The 27,948-nt window shown below is 38.9% G+C and overlaps 1 protein-coding gene across 2 annotated transcripts in view; it reads left to right on the plus strand.

Moving 5' to 3' along the window:
• Positions 1 to 27,948, plus strand: part of LOC124863302 (glutamate receptor ionotropic, NMDA 2A-like) — a 287,376-nt gene that overhangs the window by 9,006 nt on the left and 250,422 nt on the right. The window contains exon 2 of one of the 2 annotated variants that reach the window (XM_047357637.1): positions 5,826 to 6,323. In XM_047357637.1, coding sequence (XP_047213593.1) covers positions 5,829 to 6,323 — 495 coding nt within the window. In that variant the 5' untranslated portion in view covers positions 5,826 to 5,828. Of the gene's footprint in view, positions 1 to 5,819; positions 6,324 to 27,948 lie in introns of those variants that run through there. The other variant, XM_047357636.1, reaches the window with a different exon arrangement.

Below are 27,948 nucleotides of genomic sequence, written 5' to 3' on the forward strand. Positions count from 1 at the left end.
TGCAAGGCAACAGTGCTACCAACTGTGCCACAGTGCAGCAGCTGCATGGTGATAGATTATAATATGACAGATTTAAAATTGTTTATAGAAACTGTGAGAGCTCTCCCTGCTGCCACACATCAGACAAGTGGTAATGGTAGTGTTAATGCTTAGATTGTATTAACTGTCTATTAAAGAAATCTTAGAATCCTGTTATTTATAAAGAATGAGTATTGTCAGCTCTTCTTTAGCCAGATTCCATGTCTCATGTTGTGGAGTGTCATGTCCAACCATCCATACAGTAAATTTCTCATTAAATTAATGCTAAACTAAATTCTGCACCTTGTATTACAAGTGAAGTGAGTTGGGGTAGAAAACTGTCACACAGAACAAACATGTGCATTGTAGCAATAAAGAGAGTGACATTTAGTTGATGAGGTCCTGAGGATCAAAATCTGGTTTCTGAAAGACTTGGATGACTAAGATCATCTGTGGACAGAGATGCCAGAGAAAGACTGATTCTAGCAAGGAGTTTGACGATCATCATAAATGCGCATAAGACAGGCAGATCAGTCTTGGTCATGGTGACCAACTTGGTCATTTGGGGGAGACATAGGGATGGGGGAAATGAGACAGAAGAACAAGGGATGGGATTGGATGTTTGAAGGGCAGCAACGATAAATTGCTAATGGATTAAGTTGCTGCTGTTTTAACTTTTTATTTTCCAAACATGTTGCTGATCTGAATTTCAACAGAGATTCATGATGATAGAAACAATTAAATAACTTTTCATTTACAACACTATTTATTAGGATCTTTTCATTTTATTAATAAGAGGTTTTGGTTTTATTATTCCCAAATATGCAAACATAGCACAGTTTTATTTTTATTTTCACAGTTTCTGTGTAAACCGAGATGGATTGTAAATAGTTAAAATAAAGTTGTTGGAAGCACACATGCAAAAAATCTAATTGTTCAGAAGAAAAGTTACTTTGCATGCAAAAGCAAACAAACCCACTTCAGCATCACATTTGCACTAATGCAGTTTATTTTACATTGCAAACATCAAATGGGGAAATGTAAATGGGGCAGGAGGAAATGATAGAGAAGGCAAAGAAAGAAAGAAATTGGCTATTTTTTAGAATTGAACAATTTTTTCATTAGTGTCAAATTAGTCACTAACAAATCAGCTGTATTTAGCAGTTTCAAAATCTGTGCAAATCTGAAATAGCTGGTACTGTGATGAGCAAAGACCCTGTTCCATACATTAAATTGCTGAATTGTTTCCATCCATATCTTCTGGCAAAATTCTCTCCTTAAGCAGTCTCTAACATCTTCACTTGACAGTAAAGTAAAATGTAATTTGCACCACGCATCAAGGTTTGGCAACATGTGGTGAAAAACATATTGCTTTTATGTAAATCTAAAGAGGATGGGCACATGAATCTACTTTCTGTACCCACGTAATCCTGTTTAGGGTCTTGGGTGTCCCAGAGGCTATCTCTGCAGTCATAGACATAGAACTGGGGACACCCTAGGTTGCCAGTCCATTACAGGGCGAACAAAAAAGCAATCAATCAAAATGTATTTTTGGACTGTGGGAGGAAACCAAAGACATACAACATGCACCACAAAAAATATGATTTTAACGAAAAAACTTTATTTTAGTGAGGCAAGATGTAGGTTTTTTGAGTTCTTTTTTTGGTAGCTACATTGTAAAGCTGAAGATGACCTCTGATGAGTGTCTGCAAAAAAAAGCAGACAAAAAGAGATGAGGTTAGATTTCAAGCAGTTGATATTGTTGCTTTAAAAAGAAAATACAAATAAACCATATTTGGTTACCACTCAAATGTAAATTCAAAATTTTTTGATTGTCATCAAATGCCATATTTTCAAAACTTGCCAATGCAAGCAGAAGCCAATGGAAGTAAAATGGGTATATGTCAACCACCACAAAATGTTTGTTGTATATGTAGTTTGGGTCTGGACAAACACTGGAAAGTGTTTAAAATGTTTTTGTCCTCTGTATCCAGCAGCTATTTTACAAGCAGAAATGTTAAAAACAACTCTCTGCCACACCTCTAGTAGGCCACGCCACTGTGCATGTGCCAGTGCTTCCCCATACAAGAAGATTCTGTTTATCCTTTGTACATTACAATGGAGACTGGGATGTTTTCAAATTATTGTCACGTTCAGGTTTTGAGTCGGACCAAAGTGCAGAAAAGAGCTGGGCAGCAACATGTTGTAAAAGGTTTTCAGCTTTATTTCCAGTGGTTTTCAAAGAAACCAAACAAGGCACTGCAGATACAAGCAAAAGTCCAGATCCAAAAACTTACAAGATCGGTTCTGCAGGAACATGGAAAAACTCAGCACACATAAATGGGTAGTGAACGGAAGGAACCAGCGAATAATGAAAACCAGAGAGCTTATGAACTGAGGGAAGTGGAGTATGGACCAATGAGACAGGGAGGCAGGTAATCAGGGAAACATGAATCAGATGTGGACCAGGCTGCAGAGAACTGAGGGAATATGAATGGTTGCTATGGTGATCAGACTGGAAGACAAAGGGAACATAAGATAAACTAAACTATGAAATAACCAAAGGAAAACTTAACTACAAAACTAAACTATGAGAAAGGGACTAAAACCAACTCATGGAAAACAGAAGTAAACAAAGCTATGAACATAGATGGATAACCAAAGGACATAAGAACCTAGAAATAATAATTAACTAAAGTAAAACAGAGAAACTAGAAAGAACAGAAAAACACTAAAACCTAAGAAACCCTAAGTACGAAAGTAAACAAAACTGAACCGAGACTGACTGAAAATAAATAGGGAATGAAGCAGAGAACGTGGGGACTAAACTAAGTGTAACAAAACTTAAACAATAACTAAAACTAACCAATCAGGAGGAACTGGAGGAATAGAAGTAAACTAGGGGAACTAAGCTAGAGAATAATAATAATAATAATAATAATAAACAAACATAAGACAAAAACCAAACGAAAGCCAAAACCACAACAAAGTCCAGAATGTCATATCCCGACAATTATGTATTTTTACCTGGATGAATGTTTATGTATTTTATGATTAACATTGCATATATGTTTTGTAACATTCGATTTTCTGTGCTATTTTATCTACATAACTTATTATAAATTATTTTTTTTTTCAAAATCATCAATACAGCTGATTACCTGAGACACAACTTTCAAACTTATGCAGTTTGAGCCTTAAGCACATATATTGAACTTTGAGCTCCACGCAACCTTAAGGTTAATTAAAACAGCTTATGGTGTCCCCTCTGCTTGTGAAAATAACAGTTTGAAGGCTGATTCCATTGTGTGTTCAGGTTGCAGACTGTAATTACTCTGTGATGTAATTCATTAAAGGCCAGTCACTAACTTTCACAACTTCATAAAAAACCTGGAAATGATATTGTTGTGTACACCATAAGTGAAGCTAAGGTAGGTCATATTAGGTTAGTTACATATTTGTTTGTTTAATATTCAGTAGTTTTGAAGTCCTTGTAAATATTTGCAACAATTCCATTGATTTTATTTGTACACTACCAGTCAAAAGTTTTAGAAACACTTTCTTGTTTACTGCTTTTCTTTATTTTCATGACTATTTACATTGTATGTAGATTCTCACTGAAGGCATCAAAACTGTGAAGGGAACACATCTGGAATTATGTACCAAACAAAAAAAAATTTTTTTCATTTTAGATTCCTTAAAGTAGCCACCCTTTGTTGTGATGGCTGAAATATTAACCTTTGGCCTTCTCTCAGTGAACCTTTGGGAAGTTCTTTCAAGACTCTTTGGAAAACTATATCAGGTGACCACCTGATGAAGCTCATGTAGAGAATTCCGAGAGAGCAAAGCAGTCAAAGCAAAAGGTTGCTATTTTGAAGATTCTAAAATATAAAAATGTTCAGAGTTATTTCACACTTTTTGTTTATTATATAATTCAATTTGTGTTCATTCAGTCTTGTTGCCTTTAGTGAGAATCTACAATGTAAATAGTCATGAAAATAAAGAGACCCATTAAGTGAGAAAGTGTATCTAAAACTTTTGACCAGTAGTGTATATTTGTTAATTTTATGTTTATCCATACAAGTAATCTCTCTGTGACACACAATCTTATTCTCTAGGTAAAACATCCTTCTGTTAGGATAATGTAATACAGATAATAAAATTTATGCTGCTGGAAAACTAAGGCATTCTTCTTGCACCCCTGCAATAACTTCCAGTTCCAAAAACACGTGTTGCACATTTTCAACAACATTGTTAGAAAAACATAATATCATTAATTACTGAGTAGAATTTTGTTTTTAATAATCATGAAAAAGAATCCTTATTGTTGCAAGCCTAAATACATACACACTAAAAACATTTTTTCTTAAGTTGCTGCAGTACATCATAAAATGATGGACTGTGGAAGGTTGATGAATAAAAACAACCTAAAGAAACAAATAAATAATGGACAGATAAGTAAATAGATGACAGAGCAATGAATGGATATAGAGTAATGGAAGAGCCAGTGTGGACAGAAAAGCAATCCACTATCAAGGCTCTAGTATACACAATGAACACACGTGCTCATGTCCTCTGGGCTGTAGTTTGGTAAAACTTATCATCTGCAGCATCCATCATTCAGACCCCAATTCTGTATAAAAGCTGCATCTATTAAGTTTGTACTGTATGTTAATCCATACTTAATTCAATTTGGCAGGAGAGCACGAATAACTAATGTTGCTACAGTGAATGCAATCATTTAAATCATTATTCAAAGATAATGCATATTAATTATTGATGCATGTCAAGCTCTGTGTAAAAACAGATATGTAAGGTTGGTTGTAGTGAAGAAGAGTCAAAATGGACATTTTTAAACTGCTTAAATATTTCCTAATCATTGATGCTTGCTGAGTTATCTGTGAGAAAATATTAATGAGTGCATTTTGTACCTCCTGTTAGGGCAGGAACGTGAGCTTGCATAAGTGCTTGGTGTGCAAATTGCCAGTAGTACAGATTTGTCTGCCAAACATCATTTACTATTGTAGTGCCAAGAAACAATGGCCTTGATGTGACAACAAACTGCTCAATATGCTTCTGTGGGGCATGTTCTCTTTTTCCCCTTTCTCCTCACAGCTCTCCCTTAGTATAAAGCTTTCACATCAACTCTTTTGTTCCTAAATTTCTGCAGAGTTAAGACAAGGTAAAAATACATTATTTTGTTATTCAGATTTTAGACACACTGGAATGGATTTAAAAGATAATCTTGTCAGCAATGGACTCCCTTACTTCTATAAGTACACCCAATAGGTGCCAGGTTGACAGTCAAAGAGATCTGAATTCGGCTAGCAGGGGCTAACCACCTGCTAGCCAAATTGTATCAATTTGCCAATTGTATCAATTTGTATTAAATGTTCAGACTGCTGCTAACCCATGTTCTGATCGTTAATGAATAAAAAACAAACAAACGTGAGCTGTATAAATGTCTTCCTACTGGTTTGGCAAGCACAGCTTGTACCTGAATCATCTGATTTCAGCAGTCGTGATCATAAAGTGTTAACTTGTTAGTCATCGTCTCTTCCTCTCACCCATCCTCAACATCCTCCCAAGGCCATCTCCCTCCCCACAAGGTTTTGATTTTCAATAAACTCACAGAGAAGAAACTGAAAATGAAAAAAAAATTGCTACTTCAATGTGTGGGCTAAATGAGCTACGCATTAATAATTTATCTCTTCTGCTTTTTCTCACCACCATCTTTCCACACTTTTTCCTCACTCTTTGATCTCTCTACATCTGGTTCTGCTTTCCATTATCCTATCTCCATGCAGGGGATGAAGTGGTTTAGCACCATGTCCCTCGGCAGCAAAAGGAGTAAGAGGAGGAGTAGAAGGAGCAGCAGTCATAGCAGTGGAGGTGAAAGTGCACTGCTCTCCCTGGCCCTTTTGGTGGCGGTGACAGTCATGGTAGACCCTGTGGCAGCACAAAAGCAGCGGACTGGCGGTGGTTCGGAGAAAGTGCCAGTACTGAACATTGCTGTGATCCTGGGGCGCACACGCTACATCTCAGACCGTGATATCCGGGCTCTGTGGAGCAAAGAGGACCCTATCGACGTCAATGTGGTCACACTGCTGGTCAACGAGACTGACCCAAAAAGCATCATCACCCACATGTGCGACCTGATGTCAGGGACCAAGATCCACGGTGTGGTGTTCGGGGATGGCACTGACCAAGAGGCCATTGCCCAGATTTTGGATTTTATTTCCTCACAGACACTCATACCCATTTTGGGCATTCATGGAGGGTCATCCATGATTATGGCTGACAAGGTATGTGGCACTAACTTGATTTAGAAATGTGGCAATGAGTGAATGCTGAGACCTTAGTAATCAAAGCATGAAATGGGTGATGGGAAGAGCAAATGGACATTTTTGTGGTGCTTCTTTGGGAATGATTTGGTGAAATGTCTTGCTTTTCTTTCAGTCCTCTGGGCAGCAGAAAATCCCTTACTAACTGAAAAGAGCCCATTTGCGGATAGGTGTAACTAAAAAAAAAACACAAATGCACTCTATCTAGTTAAGGAAGACAGATAAAGAAACAAATCAGATTGTGACAGATGGAAATGATTTGAAGGAGGGAAACAGGGAAGGTGAAGTTAAGTAAAAGATTCAGAAGAAGATTTTTGGAGACACTGAAGGATGTGACAACAGTTAAGCAGGATCAAGAAAAGAAAGTGGTCTGTAAGAAATATTATGAAAAATAGAGGGTGTTGTCTTCTGGCTAACACCAACTACATAGCCCAATGGGATTCAATATAATAAATCCCCTTTCACCATGCAAAATTTCCATCAGAAGAGGTGAAAGAGGCTTCCACATCTGAATAAGCAATGCTTGCTGGCCCGCCAATGAAGTTGAACCTACATAGGGAAAAGACTGAGCAGCCCTGATTGTGTGGATTCATGTGCCAGTAATGAGATCCTTTTATTCATCACATTTACAAATGTATTTTTATCAAGAGATCAAAATAGTTTTTATTTTTACTGCAAAGCGCTATATAGAGGTAAAATTATATTTAATGTTATATTTCTAATTTGGAAAGAATAAAAAAATGTCCATCATTAGTGTTAAACATATTGCGGTCAAAGTAAAATTAGGCAGTTAAGACTTGATTTGAGTAAATAAAAAAGACATTATGTGAAATGAAAGATTTCTTGAATTCAAGAATACCAAAGGAAGAAAAATTATGGATTAATCTATGAGGGGAACAAACCATTTTATATTTACCGTATTTTCCGCACTATAAGGCGCACTGGATTATAAGGCGCACCTTCAATGAATGGCCTATTTTAGAACTTTTTTCATATATAGGGCGCACCGGATTATAAGGCGCATAGAATAGAAGCTACTGCAGTCAAACGTTTGACTGGGGTTGCGTTATGCATCCACTAGATGGAGCTGTGCTAAAGAGAATGTCAACAAAACAGTCAGATAAGTCAGTCAGTCAAACTTTATTAATACACTACAAACCAGCGTTCTGATAACTCCATTCACTCTCATGGTAAGGTCTCCTCTACATAGAATTCTATTGAATAGAGCCAACCGCACGTTAGGAATGCATTGGAGTCTATGAAGTTGAAGTTGAAATCAAACGTTGGTTAAAACGTGAAAGGGAACTTTTCCCTGATTCAGTAAACACGTAAAAGAAACAGTTTGATGCACTAAATCAAACGTTAGTACTGTTAACCTTTCCTGTTTCTGTCCCCTGACCGTAGTCTGATGACACAGGGGAGACGCTTTCTCCAGGGCCGAAGTTACTAGTTTCTTCGGGGTTAACTCCCTCACTCATACGTTGCTGAGTTGAGCATGAAGAAACAGCATCAAAACACTGAGTTGTTGACGAGATTCGGGGTTCTTTTTAATGACTTTGCAGCTCGTAAAAACACAGGGCTTACAGACTCATACACCGCTGCTCCGGTCGCCGTCTCTACCCACCCCACACACACAATAATACCGACGTCACTCCTTCACTCTTGATTCTCAGCTACGGCAGCACACAGCGCCACCTCTGTCCGGAGGAGTAATGTCAACATCTTCCATACACACACACGAAACATACACCCCACACACTGAGCTTCTAATCACATATAGTTCAGGCAATTCCTGCAACAGTACATTCAAACGTTATACACACACAAGTGGTGTTGGACTAGGAGTAAGCACAGTACAGGTGTTTACCGCTATTACTTCGGCGACACCCTTGACTACGGTAGCCGTAATGCTGCAAGCGGTGCGGCTTTGTAGTTTACCAGTCGTACTGAAACATTTTGACAGAGCGCCGTGTACAACCAGTATGGATCAACCAATTAACCAATTGATCCATATATAAGGCGCTCCGGATTACAAGGCGCACTGTCATTTTTTGAGAAAATTAAAGGTTTTTAAGTGCGCCTTATAGTGCGGAAAATACGGTATATTATATACAGTGCCTTGTGAAAGTACTCGGCTCCTTGAACTGGTCAACCTCTTGCCACGTTTCAGGCTTCAAACATAAAGATATAAAATTCGAATTTTTTGTGAAGAATCAACAAATGGGACACAATCATGAAGTGGAATGAAATTTATTGGATGTGTCAAACTTTTTTAACAAATAAAAAACTGAAAAGTGGGGAGTGCAATATTATTCGGCCCCCTTGCATTAATACTTTGCAGCGCCACCCTTTGCTGCAATTACAGCTGCAAGTTGCTTGGGGTTTGTCGCTATCAGTTTTGGACATCGAGAGACTGAAATTCTTGCCCATTCTTCCTTGCAAAACAGCTCGAGCTCAGTGAGGTTGGATGGAGAGCGTTCGTGAACAGCAGTCTTCAGCTCTTTCCACAGATTCTCGATTGGATTCAGGTCTGGACTTTGACTTGGCCATTCCAACACCTGGATACGTTTATTTGTGAACCATTCCATTGTAGATTTGGCTTTATGTTTTGGATCATTGTCTTGTTGGAAGATAAATTTCCGTCCCAGTCTCAGGTCTCTTGCAGACTCCAACAGGTTTTCTTCCAGAATGGTCCTGTATTTGGCCCCATCTATCTTCCCATCAATTTTGACCATCTTCCCTGTCCCTGCTGACGAAAAGCAGGCCCAAACCATGATGCTGCCACCACCATGTTTAACAGTGGGGATGGTGTGTTCAGGGTGATGAGCTGTGTTGCTTTTACACCAAACATATCGTTTTGCATTGTGGCCAAACAGTTAGATTTTGGTTTCATCTGACCAGAGCACCTTCTTCCACATGTCTGGTGTGTCTCCCAGGTGGCTTGTGGCAAACTTTAAACGAGACTTTTTATGGATATCTTTGAGAAATGGCTTTCTTCTTGCCACTCTTCCATAAAGGCCAGATTTGTGCAGTGTACGACTGATTGTTGTCCTATGGACAGACTCTCCCACCTCAGATGTAGATCTCTGCAGTTCATCCAGAGTGATCATGGGCCTCTTGGCTGCATCTCTGATCAGTCTTCTCCTTGTTCCAGATGAAAGTTTAGAGGGACGGCCGGGTCTTGGTAGATTTGCAGTGGTCTGATACTCCTTCCATTTCAATATGATTGCTTGCACAGTGCTCCTTGAGATGTTTAAAGCTTGGGAAATCTTTTTGTATCCAAATCCGGCTTTAAACTCCACAACAGTATCTTGGACCTGCCTGGTGTGTTCCTTGGTCTTCATGATGCTCTCTGCACTTTGAACAGAACCCTGAGACTATCACAGAGCAGGTGCATTTATACGGAGACTTGATTACACACAGGTGGATTCTATTTATCATCATCAGTCATTTGGGACAACATTGGATTATTCAGAGATCCTCACTGAACCTCTGGAGTGAGTTTGCTGCACTGAAAGTAAAAGGCCCCACTTTTCAGTTTTTTATTTGTTAAAAAAGTTTGACAAATCCAATAAATGTCATTCCACTTCACGATTGTGTCCCACCTGTTTTTGATTCTTCTGAAAAAATTTGAATTTTATATCTTTATGTTTGAAGCCTGAAACGTGGCAAGAGGTTGAAAAGTTCAAGGGGGCCGAGTACTTTCGCAAGGCACTGTATTTATTATTTTATTTTTCGTGAAATACTAGTAATTATTGTTGAGACAAATATTCACAGCAAGGCTCAAATTTATACTTTTATTAAATTTGATAATACATCACTTGTACATCACATCCTGTTTCTATTTACTCTCTGTTTGAAACAATTGATTATTTTGCAATGACACAGGATGATGCCTAATCAAACCAAAATCTATCTATGCAGACATCTTGCAAGTAGATATTAAAGAAATAAAATCCCATTTCATTAAAGTAGATTATGACTAGAACACAGAAGATTACTTTAAATCATCAGCCTTCAAAGCAGATGTGAAATTTTCCTTGTCGGATGCGAAATGACACATGGCTGGTATGAAACATCCTTTGGCATACTGCAGATAATATTTACTGCCAGCCAAATTTTAAGATTTACTACCAGCCTACTTCAGTCAGCTGGCCGCCAGTGTGCAGTAATATGATTCAGCCATCTAAGGCTAGTTCACAAACAACTAGCCTTAGATGGGCATGACAGTACCCCCTACCACTTTTCCTTTAGATACTTGCCGGTGAACATATTGTTTGTTTGGACAGAGTTGGGACATGCACGACCTATTACAACTGGGACTGACTGCAAGTGACACCTGTCTGCATGCTTTCTGTTTGCAAGGAGGAACACAGCCACTACCAGCTGCTGACCATTGCCGTTTTGTCTGCTCTATCATGATCTTTTTCAGCATGGGTAAACAGTGAGGTAGAACTTGTTTGAAAAAGGCAGTTTTTTTACTACATACATTACAACAATATATATTTTTAAGGGACTTTGCAACCATAATTAAATTAACTATGGAAAAATATGCCTTGAATTGTTTGACAAATCAATGTTACTGTCAGTTTAACAGTGAAATTATGTCTGTGTAATTGCTGAGAACAAATTAACCTAAAATGGCATGCTTTGTTTTTGTTCATGGTTCTTTCTATCTGCAATATAATTCCTCCAAATCTCTGCCTCTCCTCGTGGAGTTTTATCATAAGTGTTATGCTTCTATAGATCTCTTTTAATTTACATTCCTCTTCACTAAGTCTCTCTGTATTAAAGAATATCACAACTGTGGAGCTGCACTCACATTAAAAGTGTCCTCCTTCAAATTTTATGCTGAGTGGTTCTGCAGATTTCATACCAATTCCAAAACCATGCTTCCCTGTAACACTTGTAGGGGCTGGTAGAGAGATTTCTGATATTTATCTCATTTGTTTAAAGTTAATACATACGTTCTTTAAAGATTCCGCAGTAATGGTTTATTGATCCTGTAATGGCACATGAGGCATCTATCTGCGAGAGAGGAGGAGCATTCAGGAGTGAAAGAGATAAGTTTGAAGGGGCGGCAGAGAAGGAGGAAAGAGGTGGTGTAAAATAAAGGAGGTGGAGAAGAGAAACAGATAGTTGAAGGGGTGAAGGATAATCCCTTATTGTGACCAGGGGTGATGTTGAGTGGAAAAGGGATTACTGAAAGTACTGAATGGCGCCTGTTTCACTCCAAGAATTTCAGGAGCACACATGTAGTGCTTTATTGTATTACTTCTGAGGATAAGACATTGACTTGCTTCATTTATCTTTCTGTATCTTTACACAGTCCTTAATTAAAATAATACCTTTGTGGCGTTGTGATTGTCATTCCCTTGACTGCTTTGACCACTGTTTCTTTGGAACATTTGAAGAAAATAATCCACATTAGAGAAAATAATTTAGTGTTAAATTATTAAAAATATGTTACCAGCCTATTTCGGATTATTTTCCTTAGAATCAACATTAATAAGTCGATTTAGGCTGGATGGGTTGTCAGGGCCAGAAATTTAGGATTCTTTAAATTTGCCTTTTTGCAGAAAAGATTTCCTTTTTTTTACCCAAATTCTGGATTTATACTGTGGAAACTGAAGTTATGTCAAGTTGAAGTTAATTGGTTTTAGCCAAACCTCCACTTTGCGATTTGTGGCCAAATACCAAGCTCTGTTTTTTGTAAAGGATGACTTAGTGATTGAAGCACATTCAGATTTCACATTAGAAGGCGTAATTACCAGTATTTATTTAGAGTAATCTTGCAATAAGCAGGAAATAACTATTTATTTTAGGAGAGATGACAAAACAATGCGATTGAGAGAGCAGCTGTGAAACATAGTTTTACTGATCTAGAACAAAGCCAAAATGAGGCTGTTCACATTTTAAGTTGTCTTCAGCATCCGATGTTAGCAGTTAGCACTATTAGCATAATTATTATCTTTAACTGCAGACGTCAGGCTCTGTGTATTTCCTAGAGCATTGGTCCCCCACCACTGGGCCACAAAACCTGTACATTTAGTCCTCGACTACAAAAAAAGAATACATATTTTTTTTATTCTCTATTATTGTCCATCTCTTGCACTTGACACTTACAAACCTATGCAGCTGTCAGGGACACCAGTGTGTGGCCATGCAAATGTCTTGTTGTTGTAGTTGTTATTGACTCTGTATTCATACCCATGAGTCCGTTGGTGCCAATTTGACAAGGGTGGGTGTAAATTAACATCCAATAGCAAAAAAAGCCAACATGCCTCTTCAGAAAATAGTTATGTTTTAAACAGCTTCTTAAACCTTTTGTTCTTCCTCTGACTTAATTTTAGTGCTTCAATGTGGTGCTTTCATTTACTGTAAAAAGATCCAGTTTTTGTGTTTCTGACTGCCGGATCACTGACCAGGTCAAGCTGAAAGTCAGATGATTCTGGTCACAGCTGATTTTCTTACTGAGACAAAAATGGTGTGCGAGTTTGTTGAATTATAAAAGAGAATTGAAGAAGCCTTATAATTCTTTGCAGACCGGCATTTTACAACTTTCAACAACCTGATCAACTTCCCTTATCCTCCTCCAAAGAGTGAAAAATATAGTAATAGGGTAAAATTATGCTCTAAAACAATGTTAATGTCAAATAGTTGCCGACTTTTTTAACGACAATAGATCCCACTAGAAAGAGAGTTTGTTCACTTAAAATAACAAGAGATTAGTTACACATTCTTTCTTTTTCAACATCAATAATGACAGGTAACATTTTATACAGGGTTATATATCAGGTATGAATTTTGTTCTTCAAATGTTATTATTTTATTCATTCATTCATCTTCTATACCCTTTATTCCATAGTGGGTCATGGTGGAGCTGGTGCCTATCTCCAACAGTCTACGGGCGAGAGACAGGGTATACCCTGGACAGGTCGCCAATCTATTGGAGGGCAACAGAGACACATACAGGACAAACAACCATACACACACTCATTCACACCTAAGGGCAATTTAAAGAGACCAATTTACCTAACATTCATGTTTTTGGACTGTGGGAGGAAGCCGGAGTACCCGGTGAGAACCCACGCATGCACGGGGAGAACATGCAAACTCCATGTAGAAAGACCCCTGAGTCAAACCCAGGACCTTCTTGCTGCAAGGCAACAGTGCTACCAACTGCGCCATTGTGCAGCCCTTAATTAAATCATATTAGGAATTGTCTATTTGTCTATTTTTAATCAGTTCATTTTAATGCTGAATTAAGCAAAAAGATATTTTATGGCAAATATTTATTTAGCAATCCACAAAATGGGTTTCTGATTTAAACCGGCGATTTGGGAGGATTACCAGTAGACACTGTATTAGTCTTTATAATGTATTTTTGGGTTGACCCAGTATGCTGGGTCAAATTCATAACTTTACTCTGCTGTGGTAAATCAACCCAGACCAACCCAGATTGGTCCACATTTCACTGCATTAAGAAAAATAACCCAAACAGGGTTGTTACTCACCCAGCAAGTTTAATGGATGTATATTTTGTTATTTCTTGTGCAAACTAATTACTACAAGCAGACTTTATTTTTTGATCTCAGACTTTTGATCTCAGGTGCTTCATTTACGTTAGGTCAGTCACAAAAACACAATAATACCTGGCAAAGGATTGAGTATGTCACATACTGTATATCCACAAAAATAAAAACATTTTTTAACCCAACAATATGTATTTTATTTTATTTTTACTCTCCCTGGGATTTATATCCACTCTGCACCCCCAGTTGGTTAATGATTATACAGTTCCCAGACCCAGGCAACAGAGTCTTGTTGGTGCACATTTCCCTAATCCTCATGTGAATTATGAAGAGAGACTCGCCTTCAATGATTATGCCTTGTAAGACCCTCGGTGCATTTGTCTATTCTCGATTATGCATTCTTGCTCTCTTTAGTAGAGCCTTTGGACGGGCTAGTGTGAGTATGAATGAGTGGGCTTTCTCTTTGCCTGTCACTTAAAGGCAAAATCTTCAGGTGCTGATGACTCCATGTCAAAATCCTTTTCTTGTCAAGCTAATGAGAATAAGATATGAAAGCCTTCCCTTTAAAAGAAAATTAAGCTTTGAATAATTTTTCTGTTCTTTCTCTCCTTCGCTTTCCATCTCTCATAGGTCCTTGCTTCTTAATTAGATAAATGTTCCTGTATCTCCTTGTGTTTGTCCCTCCCATACATCTCTACGGCTTCGTTGAATAATGCACGGTTGCCTGTATTGAAAAGAATACATTATTGATTAGGGAAAGAATTATCCTCCCCTCCTGCAGTATAAACAGTCTTGCTGGAATGTACCACCACAAAAACCCCCTTAATACCTCAGGAATAAAAAAAAAGAAAAAGGTTTCTTAATCTCTTCGCTTTGCTTTTTTCAAATTTTTTCTCTTTAGTACCCGCTAATTTATTTACAATGCGTAATTGAGGGTGGATGTCGCAGTTGGCTTGTTGATATGGCATCATTTAATTCTTACGTTAAATTATTTTTGACCTGTTCAAAGTTCAGTAATAGCACCTGGATGTTTGTCATTAACTTTTTTGGTCAAGCCTTGCTAGTTTTATCTGACATCATCTCGTGCCGATGTTGTATTTTCTCTTTTTTAAAACCACATCGCTGGAGTGGTACCCATTTCTATTTTGCCCTAAGAGAGACATACATTCACCCCAGGGAAAAACAATAAAATGTTCTGGCATTCATCGACTGTATATACGAGTACGTTCAAGTGTTTTTGTCCTGTGTTGCTATTTAACACACACATGTGACACGAAGTGATTTCACCTTAACATTCATCCCCAGATCTAAAATTTATAACACTGAGAGGCAGGCATGGGCTGATATAAGATTCTCATCATAGGACAACCTTGAGGAAATGTACCATGTTTTCATGTTATTTACAGTAAAAGTTCAAGCAAAAATCCACACCACACCACCAACTTACTTTTTTTTAAATCCGAAAAGCAAAGGTTATTCAGAATGTTGTTAAAATAATATAAAATGTTGATTATTGCAACTATGCTAATTTGATCAATGCCATTTATGTATGTATTTATTTTAACGTGTTGAAAAAGGTGAGGGAAAAAGCAGGGTGTACAGACAAAGCAAAGTATTACTATTATTAGAAAGTACTGCTATATACAATAAGTATATCGTGTATCTATTGATCTATTAGCCAATGTTGTATTAGGGTCTAGTAAGTTGTATAGTCTATTTTAGGTGTGTGAGTAGGTACACCACAAATGTCTTTAATTCATTAAGGTACAAATTTGGAAAGATGAATAAGCAAAAATGTATTTGTAGTGTCTAAGTATTCTTTCTTGTACCTTTTATTCACTCTGTTCTTTATAGAGAAACTATCAGAGTATAACAAGCTGATATTAGCAGGTTAATTCTTACTTGTCAACTTGCCTTGAAATATTTCCAACTTCAGAAATCTCTTTGCCTTGTGGGAAAAAGAAAAAAAGAAGTGTATAGGCATTTTTTGAAGAAGTGTGCAGCAAGTTGTGGGGGAGGGGAAATCACAACACTCCCCTGAGCTCTATACAGCCAGATAGAATCTTTGCATTAAAACTATAACTGTAAACAATGATATGGGTGGTCACCCCATGCCTATTAAGTAGCCTGTTTATACAATGCCCTCACCAAAGCTGGCCACTAATAAACCAGTGATAACTTATTTGGTGCATTCCCACTAGATTCCTGTCAATTGACAGATGCACCTTTTTTATCATACCTGTACAGCAGCATTGGTAGAGGAAGCAAACTGTCGCCAGTGCTCTGTGACAGGAAGGTCGCTCTTCTCTAAAAACACTCTCTCAGCTTCCAGTGTTGTCAGTAAGTTTTACAGATAAACAGCAGTAGCAGCACCTGCAAACTGGTTACACAAGGTTCCCCTTACAGTTTGCTTCTCATTTTGAATTTATTCAAGAGAAACAAAATAAGAGACCCCCTGTTACTTACTCCCTTCCTCCTGAGATACCCTTGTTTGTGAAAATACAGACATCTTTTTCGAACCCTTGTGTTCTTTGTAAATTGTGGAATTTGTTTTTTACTGATGAAATTAACAGGCATCTTCTCAGTCCATACTGAGAATGTAATTGCTGAACCATGCCACAAAAAGGAGGTAGGAAAATACTGTACCTCAATGCCAGCTTTAATTCTTCAATGTATACATAAGTTATTTATCATTGTTTATTACTTAAAAATGTGTTGAATCACTGAAAATGTCAGGGAGTTGTAAAAAAGACTCCATGTGAAGAGTGAATGAAGCTTCTTAAGTTTGAAAATAACAGCCACTGTATTATTTTATGTTTGCATTTTGCATTTTTAATGGCAAGCAAGGTGCAACATCCATAGGTGGAAAAAAAAATATTATTTGGTTCCCAAAGTGGGTTTCAAAGATGCAACTGGGTGGGGACTAAAGATAATTTTTGCAAATGACAAATTATAATGGTTAAAGCGTATTTATAAGGTAAATGTTGAAAGATGTGAAAACAACAGCAGAGAAAAAAAGGGGGGAAATTATTTTTGGATAGTTTACGGTGTTTGTTTGGCATGCACTGAGAGAACAAACAAACTTTAGAAAGAAAGCAGGGGCATTGTGTGAACCACCACACTCTGCCACTCTTTTACCTTTTGTTACCTCTGTAATCATATTATTAATAAATTACAAACCTTTATCGTTTCACTTTACTTTGACACTACGAGATTTAGTGAATTACACTACACTCTGTAGGTAAATAAAAACAAAGGAATCGCCCCTCCTTTAATGTATTGTTATAAAAAAGAAAACAAAAATGAATCCGGCTATCTGAAGCCTATTGTTTCAGTGGTCATTTGCGATCTCTATCCAAATGAACCCCTGCTTGTTTTTCCAGTCTACAGTACATATAGGAAAACATAATGGCCAGTAGCTGCAGGAAATATGAAAATTAGCAGTTTAAAACTCTTTTGAGTCATTTCTTCAAATGTTATGAGATTATTTAAAGTCTGTTTATGTGTGTGTGTCATGATTTCATACCTGTCTTTTTCAGAGATGCAATGTTGTCATCCTTCGGACTGTCCACATGTCAGTTCATACCCACCACAGGGACGGTTGACATCCACTGTAAAAACTGATCATTTTAAGTGATTTTGGTTTGATCATGGGCTCTTATAAGTCACATTTTATGAGTCAGTTGGTTCGAAGGAGTGTCCGAACCAAAATAAATGGAAACAGAGTGTAGTGGAATTACTTTATTACAATAAAAGTCATTATGCTACACAGGTACAAGAATATGGGTACAGTTTGTTTATACGTATGAAAAGGAAACAGCAGGGGACACAATAACAATGCTTTGGGATAAAATGTGGCTACACAATGTTGAAAAAGCAAATTTAACCTGTGCTGCTTTGGACATTCACATTGTAAATTTTTTATGCTAGCCTTTATTTATTCTTTTTGAACGTTGTTGCCTAATTCACCCACTGGTAGCGTTTTCCAGGAAAGTCTGTGGTACACAGCCAGGATCCCACCTTTCTGGTGGGTGAAATATTTAAACAGTTTCAATGATATTTATTTATTTTTTCTATGTGTCTGTTATGATTCTGTCCCGTCTGCCTGCTCTGTCTTCATGCAATCGTCTCATCTGCTTCACCTGTCCACTGCTGCGCTGGAGCGCAATCACAGTCATGACACACACCTGTTTCTCTGCAGTTATATACAGCCCTCAGACAGGCAGGTGGTGCCAGATTTTCGAAAACCTGCCAGCATTTCTTCCTGCCTGATCACCTTTTTGACCACTTTTTGCATCTTGGATTTCCCTGTCTTGCCTGGCCCTCACTGGATGCTTCTCGCCTCTGGATCACGACCTTGTTTCTGCCTCTCAACCAAAGCCTCCAGCCTCGCCCCTGGATTAGTCTGCCTGAGCCTGCCTGACCCAGTTTCTGCCCCTCGACCACCGAGTTTTGGATCTCCCCCCCCCTTTTTTCAAGCCACTAACCTGCCTCTCCGTTCCCAGTGATCCCAGGTTCCAGGCTGGTGGTTTCCTGAGTTTCTGTGCGCTGCTCCTGAATAAATCTTTTAACTGTTTATTGCGTTTCTGGCTAAAATTCTGGGTCCTCCGTCCTGAACGTTACAGGAAATCTGGCCGATAATGGACCCCTCGCCAGCACAGCAGTGGCGCACCTGCGTGGATAACTCCATTGCTCGTCTTGATTCTGGAATGGGTGAGATTATCACCATGTTGCGATCCATGTCCCCTGTTTCTGTCATGGTGAAAGAACCCCGACTGGTTCCCCCGGACTTATTCAAGGGAGATTCCGACCAGTGTCGGGCTTTCCTAACTCAGTGTGAGATACATTTTGAATTACAGCCGTCCTCTTTCCCCACTGAGCGCTCTAGAGTGGCGTTTGTCATTTCCCTTTTAGCTGGCAAGGCCAAACAGTGGGGCACAGCTGAGTGGCAGAATAACTCAGCCTCCTGTGCTTGCTATTCAGTCTTTTCTAAAGAGCTCATCAGAGTTTTTGATCTAGTCCTTCCTAGTCGGGAGGCCGCCAGGGGGTTGTTGTCCTTGAGGCAGAGAGATAAGAGTTTGACGGCATACATTATCGATTTTCATCTACTGGTTGCCGACAGTGGCTGGAATCAGGAGGCTTTAATGGATGCTTTTATGCAAGAACTAAATGACAATATTACATATGAATTGGCTACTCGAGAATATCCCTCCACCCTCGTTGAATTGGAGAACCTGGCGACTAGAATTGACCCCTGGACTCAGTGAGAGAGGGAGGGAGAGGCGTCGGTGGGGGGGGGGGGTTCGGGGGTCAGCCCTCTTCAGCTCAGGGTGGCACCCAGAGCCTCTGAATTCTCCTCCCACGGTCTTAAAAGGATCTGACCCAGAACCAATGCAAATAGGGAGGACCAAGTTCTCGGTAGAGGAACGTTCACGCCGCCAACAGCTGAGCCTGTGCTTTTACTGCGGGGGCCAAGGTCACACAGTCACCAAGTGTCCGTTAAAAGGGCCGGCTCAGTAGAGGTGAGGGGAACTCTACTGAGCCGAAGTCTGCTGTCTGTCTCCTCCTTATCTTTTCCTGATAACATCTTGGTGTCCTCTGTTTCTCACCAGGTGTCCGTTTTCATTGATTCTGGAGCGGACACTGAGCTCATGCACGAGGCTTTTGCCAAGAGTCATGGAATTGAACTTTTTCTTACACCCGACACCCATAACATCCTGGCTCTGGATGGACATCGCCTCTCCAGCTCCCATCTGAGAACTGAAAAGGTTGGCCTGGTCCTTGGTGGAAATCATCAGGAGGAGATTTCCTTTCTCATTATCAGTTCACCTCAGTTACCCATTGTTCTGGGAGTTTCGTGGCTTAAGAGACATAACCCTCACATTGCCTGGCAGGCCCAAGAAATCTTGGGTTGGTCTAGGGTCTGTTCAGCTACCTGTTTGTCCTCCGCCAGAATTTTGTCCATCCCTGAAAACGCCATAGAAGAGACTTATCCTGACCTGTCTAAGGTTCTCCCAGAATATCATGATCTGAAGGAGGTTTTTAACAAGTCTCGCGCCATGGCACTTCCTCCCCACAGGCATTACAATTGTGCCATTGAACTCCTCCCAGGTACGTCTCCCCCTAGGGGGTGCCTCTATTGGTTGTCCAGGCCAGAGTATGAGGCCATGAAGAAGTACGTAGACGACTCCCTTAAAGCGGGGATTATTCAACCCTCCTCATCTCCTGCTGGGGCTGGGTTCTTCTTTGTTGGCAAGAAGGACGGCTCCTTAAGACCATGCATCGACTATAGAGGTCTAAATGAGATCACGGTCAAGAATCGGTAACCTTTCTACTCATGAACTCAGCTTTTGACCACATTCAGGGGCCCAGTTTCTTCACCAAGCTGGACCTACGTAATGCATATTATTTAGTCTGCATTAGAGAGGGTGATGAGTGGAAAACAGCCTTCAACACCCCCACCGGCCACTACGAGTACTTGGTCATGCCTTTTGGCCTAACCAACGCCCCTGCTGTATTTAAAGCTTTGGTTAATGATGTCTTGAAGGACATGGTGGGACTTTTTGTGTTTGTGTACCTTGATGACATCTTGATTTATTTTCAAGACCAAGAGACGCATAAACTTCACGTTCGGTCTGTTCTTCTCCGACTTCTCCAGAATCACCTATTTGTCAAAGCTGAGAAGTGTGAATTTCGCACCACCTCCACTTCCTTCCTTCATTATTTCTCCCAATCAAGTCATTATGGATCCCTCAAAGGTTAAGGCAGTTTCAGAGTTGCCTATGCCTTTAGATTGCAAACAGTTACAAAGGTTTCTGGGGTTTGTTCATTTCTACCGCCGTTTTGTTCGCAACTACAGCCAGGTTGCTGCATCTCTTCACGCCATCACTTCACCCAAGGTCAGATTTGACTGGAATGATCAGGCAGAGAAGGCCTTTGGCAAGCTCAAGAACTTATTTACCACGCTCCAGTTCTCTGGTCCCCCAACCCAGAAAGGCAATTCATCGTTGAGGTTGATGCCTCTAGCACTGGGGTAGGTGCGATCCTAAGCCAAAGATCCCTGGAGGGCCGGGTTCACCCTTGTGCTTTCTTCTCCAGATCACTGTCTCATGCTGAACGCAACTATGATGTGGGGGATCGAGAACTCCGACCAGTCAAGCTGGGCCTTGAGGAATGAAGGCACTGGTTGGAGGGGTCGAAGGAGCCGTTTGTCGTCTGGACTGACCATAAGAACTTGGAGTATCTGAAGATGGCTAAGCGCCTAAACTCTAGGCAAGCCAGATGGGCTCTTTTTTTTAAACCCGGAACGAAGAACATGAAACCGGATGCCTTATCTAGAATCAGAAGATAGAATAGAAGGCAGTTTCTGTTCTGCCACTAAACCACCGAGTTTTGGATCTTCCCCCCCTGTCGGCAATCCGACATCTGGCTGCGGTGTGTTCTGCACCGCCCGGACCACCAGGACCACATCCCGCAAAGGAGCCTATTCTGATTCCTCTGCCCTACATGGACTCTGTGAAGGTGCGTGGCTTCTTTGGACACACATTTACCCAAGCTATTTTCAAGTCACTTATCTGCCTCTCCATTCCCAGTGATCCCGGGTTCCAGGCTGGTGGTTTCCTGATTTTCTGTGCGCTGCTCCTGAATAAATCTTTTAACTGTTTAACGCGTTACTGGCTGAAATTCTGGGTCCTCCGTCCTGAACGTTACAGTGTCACAGAAATTCATATCTCACATGGGACTTTTCTGTCTTGAAACCCACAAACATGCTGTCACTTGACATGTCCTCTTCCACCCCTCTGCTCCAGGTCTTTTTATATCAGTACTGACTACACTACATCATTGTAAAGGGAATCCCTCCATCACTGACTCTTACTCAATGTTTCCTTTCCACTAATTAAACAGTGACACACAGTGTCCCCACACTGCAACTGTGTTTATGTAATTTATGGATTCATAGTGCTGATTTCTATTTGAAAATCAATCCAGGGATTATAAATACTGTTTCCCCAACTATCCATACTGGCAATTAAAGGTTTCCCTCATAGAAAGCTGCTAGGATTTGGTGGAAAAGTTGAAAAGTTTTAATATTATAAAGATTTTAACTCTTTTGTCCGTTAGCCCCACACACCTGATGTAACTGCCAGCTTTAATGAGCAAAGGTGTGGGTGTGTGGTGTTGCTGTGATCAAAGGACATTATTCATCCGTCCCTGTTGTCTCCCCTCAGGGGGCCTAATTGCACACACACACACACACACACACACACACACACACATGAACACAAACATGCTCTGTGATGTTTGCTGCTGCTTGGTGTGTCAAACAACAAATCAGACAAGAAAGGAAGACAGGGTAACATTTCTATAGAATCATTTATGACTTTTTCAAATTACTTTTTTGTTTAGCTATGGTTTAATTCCCACAGTAATTTCCTTATTTTCCACCTAATAAACTACAGGGCTTAGCAATCTGTCACAGACTTACCACTGCAGATTCAAACTGTGCATTTATATTTATGTGCACATACTGTATCAATGTTTTCAGTACCAAGATAATTTGTTTTTGTGTCTCTGTAATTGGCTGTGGAGGGAGAAGAGTGCGATAATAGCATCACCGGGGTGTTGTCAGATCCCCTATTACATCAGTAACACTGTCCGCAGTGAGAATCCCACGGAAGCACTTTACTTGTTAGCTCTTCTCACTTTGTATTCTTCGTGTATAGGGTTTGTGTAAATATGGGCCTGTAAACACAGGAAAACTTGAGTGTGCGTGAGAGCATGCATCTACATTGGATGTGAGTAAGTTTCCAATAGCTGGATTCAGCTGTCTCGAAGATGAGAAATGGCCCCTCACTTCTCAAAGGGGAATCAATTTGGATGAATATGTGCAACTACAGGCAATAGAGCTGTTAGCTGAGAATATGAGTGTTATTTTCACTCTTTTATTTTTTTGATATAACTCCATTGACTGGATTTCTCAGTCAGGAATTGCAACAACACCTTTGCACCAAGGAATACAATAAAGACTTTCATACAAAGTTACAGTGCCTTGCAAAAGTAGCTACACCCCTTGAACTTTTTCCCATTTTATCATATTACAACCACAAACTGTATTTTACAGGGATTTTACAAACCTTACATAATTTTTTAACAAATATAAATCGTGTTCTGTACCCTTTACTCTGATAGCGCTATAAAAAGGCCAAAGGAAAGCCACTGAAAAAGAAAGCCATAAGAGGTGCTGTTTGCAGATTACCACAATTCTTGTAGGGGACACATTCAAAAGTGTGGAACACCACACCAAACAAAACATTTTAGTGCACATGCAAAACACTATGTGTGGCAGAAAACTAACTGCACATCACCCTGAACAGACCATCTTTCGTTGTTCGATGAGCTAACCCCTCCCTCCTACTTCCCCATGTCTAAAGGGATTGCTCAATCCAGCTCTCCATCCAACGGGTCCGGACTTCCCTAAACCTGAAAGATCTTACTAAGCAGGTTTACTGAAAGTTCTGTTTAAGCTGGTGTCGGGAAATGACTCGCCTAGCCTCTGACAGCCTTCATACAAAAGTCTCGCCCTTCTTCAACTGGAGGTCCGGGCGACCGAGTAGCCTCTCGCAGTCATCCACGCCTTCGACAGTCACTTTTGTTCACGGCTGCTCATTCCCTAATTTACAACTGGCTCTTGGTATATGGGCTAGGTTAATTTTAGTAGCTCAGCACGAGCCCCAAGGGCGCAGTTTTAACAAACTTGACTAAGGCAAACTATAAAAACCTCCTAAAATATCTGAGAACCAGGCAACAAGACTTTTTACCACCAATGAAAAACCAACAATACGGTGACTCAAATAATTGAATGTCCACGATTTAACTAGAATTTTATATGCTTTCTTTAATTAGTAACGCTTTTGCAGGGGTCAGTGACAGCTTAAATTTGGCAACACAAAATAATTTCAATAATAGAAATGAATCAATCAACTCAACCTGTCTTTCCCTGATGCTGAAACTAGTGGGTTTGATGAGGCTTTGAAGACGGAGGCTCATCCATGCACCTGATGGAGAAAAATTCTTCTGGTAACAACGAGTGGTTTCTTGAAGGGAATACGACTTAATCTTCAGTTTTCTTCCTTTAAGTGTCAGGCACTGATGCTCCAGGCTTTGATGGTTAAACAGGATCTTTGTTGTCATATGTCTCCGAAGACAGTAGTTTCCAGAGGCTGAAAAATTGAAGGAAACCCGGAGACATAAATGAGGTTGATTCAGGACTTCCAGAAGCCTGAAACTTAGAGCAATCAGCTGTTCACCGATCAAGTTCACTTCTGTTGTCTGGATAAAAAGGTTTTAGATGAAATCAGATTTTTAATTTTGAGGCACAGTCCTTTCTGGGCCCACGGATTGATCCTCTTTTTAATGCAGTCGATCAGTTGGGCTGTGTCTTTGTTCCTTTTCCATCCAAGCTTATCTTCTCCGTCCGAACTTGTTCGCTGGTCATCTGCGAGGAAACAACCCCGTTTCTGCTCTCATCATTGTTTTTATAGCGCTTGATGCCTTCACCGGTCAGGCCCTTATTAGGCTTCTTAGTTATTGCGCAACCTAATCATCTCAGCTTCTTGATCATTGCTCAATACTTTAGTCATGGTCATTGTGACCTACTGTTTCTGTTTCTCAGCCTGGGAGATGCTAATAATAGCCACGCTGGTCTGTAGTTGCATCCTCCCTTCCTCCCGTCGCTGTCAGCATGCAGCTGCTCTCGTCACTCTGTCATCCTCCAGTTCTTTCCCTAATCTGCTCAGTTTTAAACTTTACACAGTATTACACATTTCATTCTTCAGCTTTCAACATTTACTTTAAAACACTGTTGCAAAACCATTACTTCATTCTTTTTATTCATGCTTTACAAATGATTAATGTTATATTTCTTTCATATATATATAGCTGATTGAGAATGTCAAACCTTAATGTTTTTCCTCTAATTCTCAGTTCTTAACCACATTTCAATCATACATCTTTTAACTTGTTAATCAAAGACTACTAATTTTATTCAATACATGTGAAAGAATATAAAATCATCATACATCATTTCTTTGGATATACTTGTTAATATGTTTTGCAAAAGATAAGACAGATAACATGTGGCAGATAATATGTGGCTCCACACAGGCCTCTCCAGTCTCTCAGGTCCAGAATATGAGAGCATGCTTGTTTCACTCCTCACTGCTTCAACTGTGTGTTTTAATAATTATTGCACATAAGGATATAAGGATATTTAGTGTAACTTTTATGGAGTTAACTGTGAGCAGTTACTAAGTGTTGAATGGATTACATGGAAAGATCTCGCCTTATTTTGACACATCTCAACAGTTTGTAGCTGTATAACACTGTAAAAGACATATCTCCAAAATAGTTGCATTTTGTAATTGCAAAAGAAAGGTGGTTGTACACATTACCAAGTTGGGAAATACAAATAAGCACGACTTCTCAGATTTGTATGCATAAAAAATCTTGAGTCATTTTCCTTTTACATAATTATGTACTGCTTTGTGTCGGTCTATCAAATAAAATAAAAAGTAATTACATCAAAGTTGGCGCTTTGACAAAATTTTGAAAAGTTTATCGTGTGACTCCTTTTAGCAATTCACTGTACATACAGTCATATTCAATAAATTATAATATTAATATCATTTATTTCAGTAACACGCATTATATATATTAAATACACACAGACCAATGTTTTCAAACCTTTATTTATGTTAATTATGATGATTTTCTGCTTACTGAAAATGTAAATGCAACAATTAAAATTAGAATATTACATTAGACCAATAAAGAAAAACAAAAATATTTCTTGAACATAAATGTGGGCTTAATGAAAAGTATGTTTAATAATTGCCTAAAGGTTGTCAAAAGTATTTCAAAAGTAATATCTGCAAATTAGCCTCATCAGAATGCATATTCAAATATATTTAATATGACTGTATAAGTACTTTAGGTGAGGTACAACAGAAAGTTTTAATGATTGTACACCAGAGCATCTTTCTCAATCTCAATTTGACTAATACAAGTGAATAAGTTTAATACCTTATGTTATAGAACGATGGAAACATGAATTAATTTAAAATACTTCTGTTCTGTTGACATTTGCCTGTCTTTAATCTCCTTACTCACTTCATCTTGCATTTCATCCTTGAGCAGCGGCTTACTTCATCTCAGTGCTGTTTGCAGCCTTATAAGTTAAACCAAACCTTTTTATCTTCCTTTTTCCAAATTACCGCTGCTGTGAGAGATGGTGTACTTTTTATATTGGCCTGTGACGTGCAGATATTGATCAGGCTGTGTCATGTATTTGCATGCACAGAGTGTCATTCCTTGTTCACTTTCATTAAAATTTCCTAAACATTTTAATGGCTGAATGAAATACTTTTCCAGACTGAAACTGTCTGTCCTTTTTAGTAAATTTTTGGCTGATGTCATTATTTCTTCACAGATGTTTTGTCACTCTGATGTGTTAAATGTGGATAAATCATCAGACGCTGGCTAAAATTGTATGTCTCATTGTATTTGGGTTGTGTAAAACACTGGCTGTTGGACAAGTGTGTGAGAGGATTCCTTTTTTAGACTGACAAGTGGATACATTTCACCACTAAACTGTCTTATTTCCATGCCAACCTAAGCCAAAACCTAGACTAATGGTAAAAAAATCAACTTCTGTTATAGGTACAGCGCATCTATCATGTATTTAAAGGCCAAAAGAATTATAATCTCAGTGTAATTTGGATCTACAAATAATATATTGGTTTGGCCCAAGGTTCTATGAGTGCTGCTACAGTTTCATTTAGGGGTCCATTTCTTGCTCTATTTGTACTTGTATTCTGTAAGTGAAATGTTACAGTGTGCATAAAAGTAAGCCTGATAAGCCCTACAGGTATTAGAAGCAATTTCCAACTAAATTTACATAACTGAAATAAATCAAGTATAGCTCCATACTTATGAAGTCTTACTGCAAACCTCTGGTACCTCTATGAAGGTAAGGCATAAAATAATGTATTTTTTAGTGGAAACATTATCACAACTGCTACTATGGCTGATTTATTTATGATTAAACAAAGACAAAATCCAATCATTTGAGCCTTGCCAAAATCTTTTTCTAAATGAACATTGAAAAACACAAACATGAAAATGATTTAGAAACCCTTGGTGAAGTCTTGGATTGTATTCATCAATATCTTGACTCTCACTGCAGCAAATGTGGACTGAATCAGTTGAAGCATATTTGTTCCACAAAGGTTTTAGTAGGCAATGTGCCAGATGGAGCTGGCATTTGGGCACAAATTAGCCAAATGTGCCAAAACTGAGCCAAATATGTTTTTCACCTCGTAAAAGGGAATATGGTGAAATAAAAGTGCTGGTTTTCATTGTAGGAGTCCTTCTGCATGTAACAGCATTTGGTCATAACATTTACCCTGTGTATTAACACAATGTGCCATTCTGCATTGCTTTAAATCAATGTCATGAAAATAAATCAAACTAAATTGTTTTATTTTGTCTCCAAGTAGAGGGATTTTATTGAAAAAAAGAATAATCCTTGACAAACTATGTAAACCAATGTACAAAAAAATATTCTATGAAAATTATGAATACAAATGTAAACAAAAGGCTTATCAATGAAAAACTGTTCCCTGATAAACACCTCACCGTCAAAGTTGTCAGCTACTCTGCAGGAAACAAATAAGCATATTGCACTATCACAACCTATTATAAGTATATGTCCTTTTTGTTAAACCCCTATAATGTCCTCTTGTAAGGGAATGAGGAAAAAAAAAAAAGTCAATGTCTAATGTGATTTTAGTAGGCGGAGAAAAAAAACACCAGCAGGCTTAAATTGGGACACAACAGCAGAAATGATTAAATTACCACTAAAATATGGTAATCCAGGTGCTTCTGTGGCTGATGGGGCTACTAACAGGAGGCCCTGACCAGTCAGTCAGTTATATTATGTCCTAATGAATGTCTACATTTTTATAAAATAAATTTAATGATAATTCCTTTTT

This window comes from Girardinichthys multiradiatus, chromosome X, assembly GCF_021462225.1.
Source record: "Girardinichthys multiradiatus isolate DD_20200921_A chromosome X, DD_fGirMul_XY1, whole genome shotgun sequence".
Classification (NCBI taxonomy): domain Eukaryota; kingdom Metazoa; phylum Chordata; class Actinopteri; order Cyprinodontiformes; family Goodeidae; genus Girardinichthys; species Girardinichthys multiradiatus.